Source organism: Octodon degus, unplaced genomic scaffold (assembly GCF_000260255.1).
Source record: "Octodon degus isolate 3935 unplaced genomic scaffold, OctDeg1.0 scaffold00539, whole genome shotgun sequence".
Lineage (NCBI taxonomy): Eukaryota > Metazoa > Chordata > Mammalia > Rodentia > Octodontidae > Octodon > Octodon degus.
Window position 1 is genome coordinate 85,377 of NW_004525115.1, and position 1,383 is coordinate 86,759.

At 47.7% G+C, this 1,383-nt stretch overlaps 1 protein-coding gene across 1 annotated transcript in view; it reads left to right on the forward strand.

Annotated features, from left to right (window-relative positions):
- Positions 1-722: 722 nt before the first annotated feature.
- The window catches only part of LOC101568168 (antigen-presenting glycoprotein CD1d-like), a gene marked incomplete at its 3' end in the record, with an annotated part of 1,881 nt that continues 1,220 nt past the window's right edge, over positions 723-1,383 (forward strand). Inside the window, 2 exon segments of the mRNA XM_012513386.2 lie at positions 723-812; positions 1,062-1,328. Coding sequence (XP_012368840.1) covers positions 752-812; positions 1,062-1,328 — 328 coding nt within the window.

Genomic DNA, 1,383 nt, shown 5'->3' on the forward strand with positions numbered 1-1,383 from the left:
GTGTTTTTAAACTTCGGAAAAAAGAGTCAGGAATATAAGAAGCAGGGCTGGGGTCAGAGTACCAAGAAGCTGAGGAACCTGAAGTAGGAAAATCTTGGGCTGTGAGTGTTGTACTCTTAGCCAGCTCTGTGCAGTCCTCCCAAGATGTCCCTGAGAAAATTCCTTTTCATGTTTGTAGTGTATTATAACTGTCATACTTGCACTTGTCATTTTGTAACATAGAACAGTATAAGAGCAAATTCAATCATCGTTATTGTTTCCACTGGAATATATTCTCTGCAAAGACTGAGACTTCCTTTAAGCACTGAACCCACAACTCTCCCCATGCTGATCAAGACTTTTGCCACTGATCTACATCCCAGGGTCTTCTTTTGCAGTTTTAATAGGTCGGCGTTGTAACACAGATGCAATTTTATTCATGCTGCGCTTTAAAAATATAGCACAAAACTTTCACTTCCTGTCTGCTCAACTTTACCTTTATGGAAGAAATTTCACAGAAGCCTGTTGGAAAAGGTACTAAAATGAGGCTCCAATCTAGAACTTGATTCTCTGCAGAAGGACCCAGCCTGACAAAAGAGCAAGCCACTCACCGGCTGGACCTGGCAGCACCAAACTTGGGGTAGGGGGAGATGGCAGGCGAACTGGCCAATAGGGATGTGTGTATTTGCTTCCCTGAGTGGGGGAGGGTCTGATGATGCCTGACTTGTTTGTCCCATGAGGGGAGGAGCAAGCAAGTTTCCAATCTTGCAAGATGGGACTCTGGCTGGTTCTGCTGCTCTATCAGCTCGCACAGATTTGGAACAGCTCTGAGGGTGAGTGGAACTAAGGCTCCTGGGTACAGGTCTGAGAGAAGGAAGAGGTCTGGACCGAGAGCATCACAGTTTGGGGAGAGTGGAAAATCCTCAGCGCTATGTGGAGCATACAGATACACCAGATTCCTCTGCTCTGAACTAAGAGCCCACATACAATTCTTCCCAGTCACCTACTGCCCCTTGTACCCCTTCTCCTTATAGTGTCTGCACAAACTGGCACTGGCTACACTCATCTTTTTTCTCTCTCAGTGGCACCAAGAAATTGTCCCATCCGCTGCCTCCAGATCTCCTCCTTTGCCAACAGCACTTGGTGGCGCAGAGATGTTCTGATGTGGCTTAGGGAGCTGCAGACACACTCCTGGAGGAATGGCTCAGATACCATCCGCTTTCTGTAGCCCTGGTCCCAGGGCAGCTTCAGCCACCAACAGTGGGAGTAGCTGAGGCACATACTGAAGGTTTATAAAAGCAGCATTACCAGGGATGGGCAGGAATTCTCCATCAGGATACACAAAGACTGTGAGTTGAGGGTTGGGACTCTGGGCAGGCATCCAAGGTGACAGGGGACATAAAA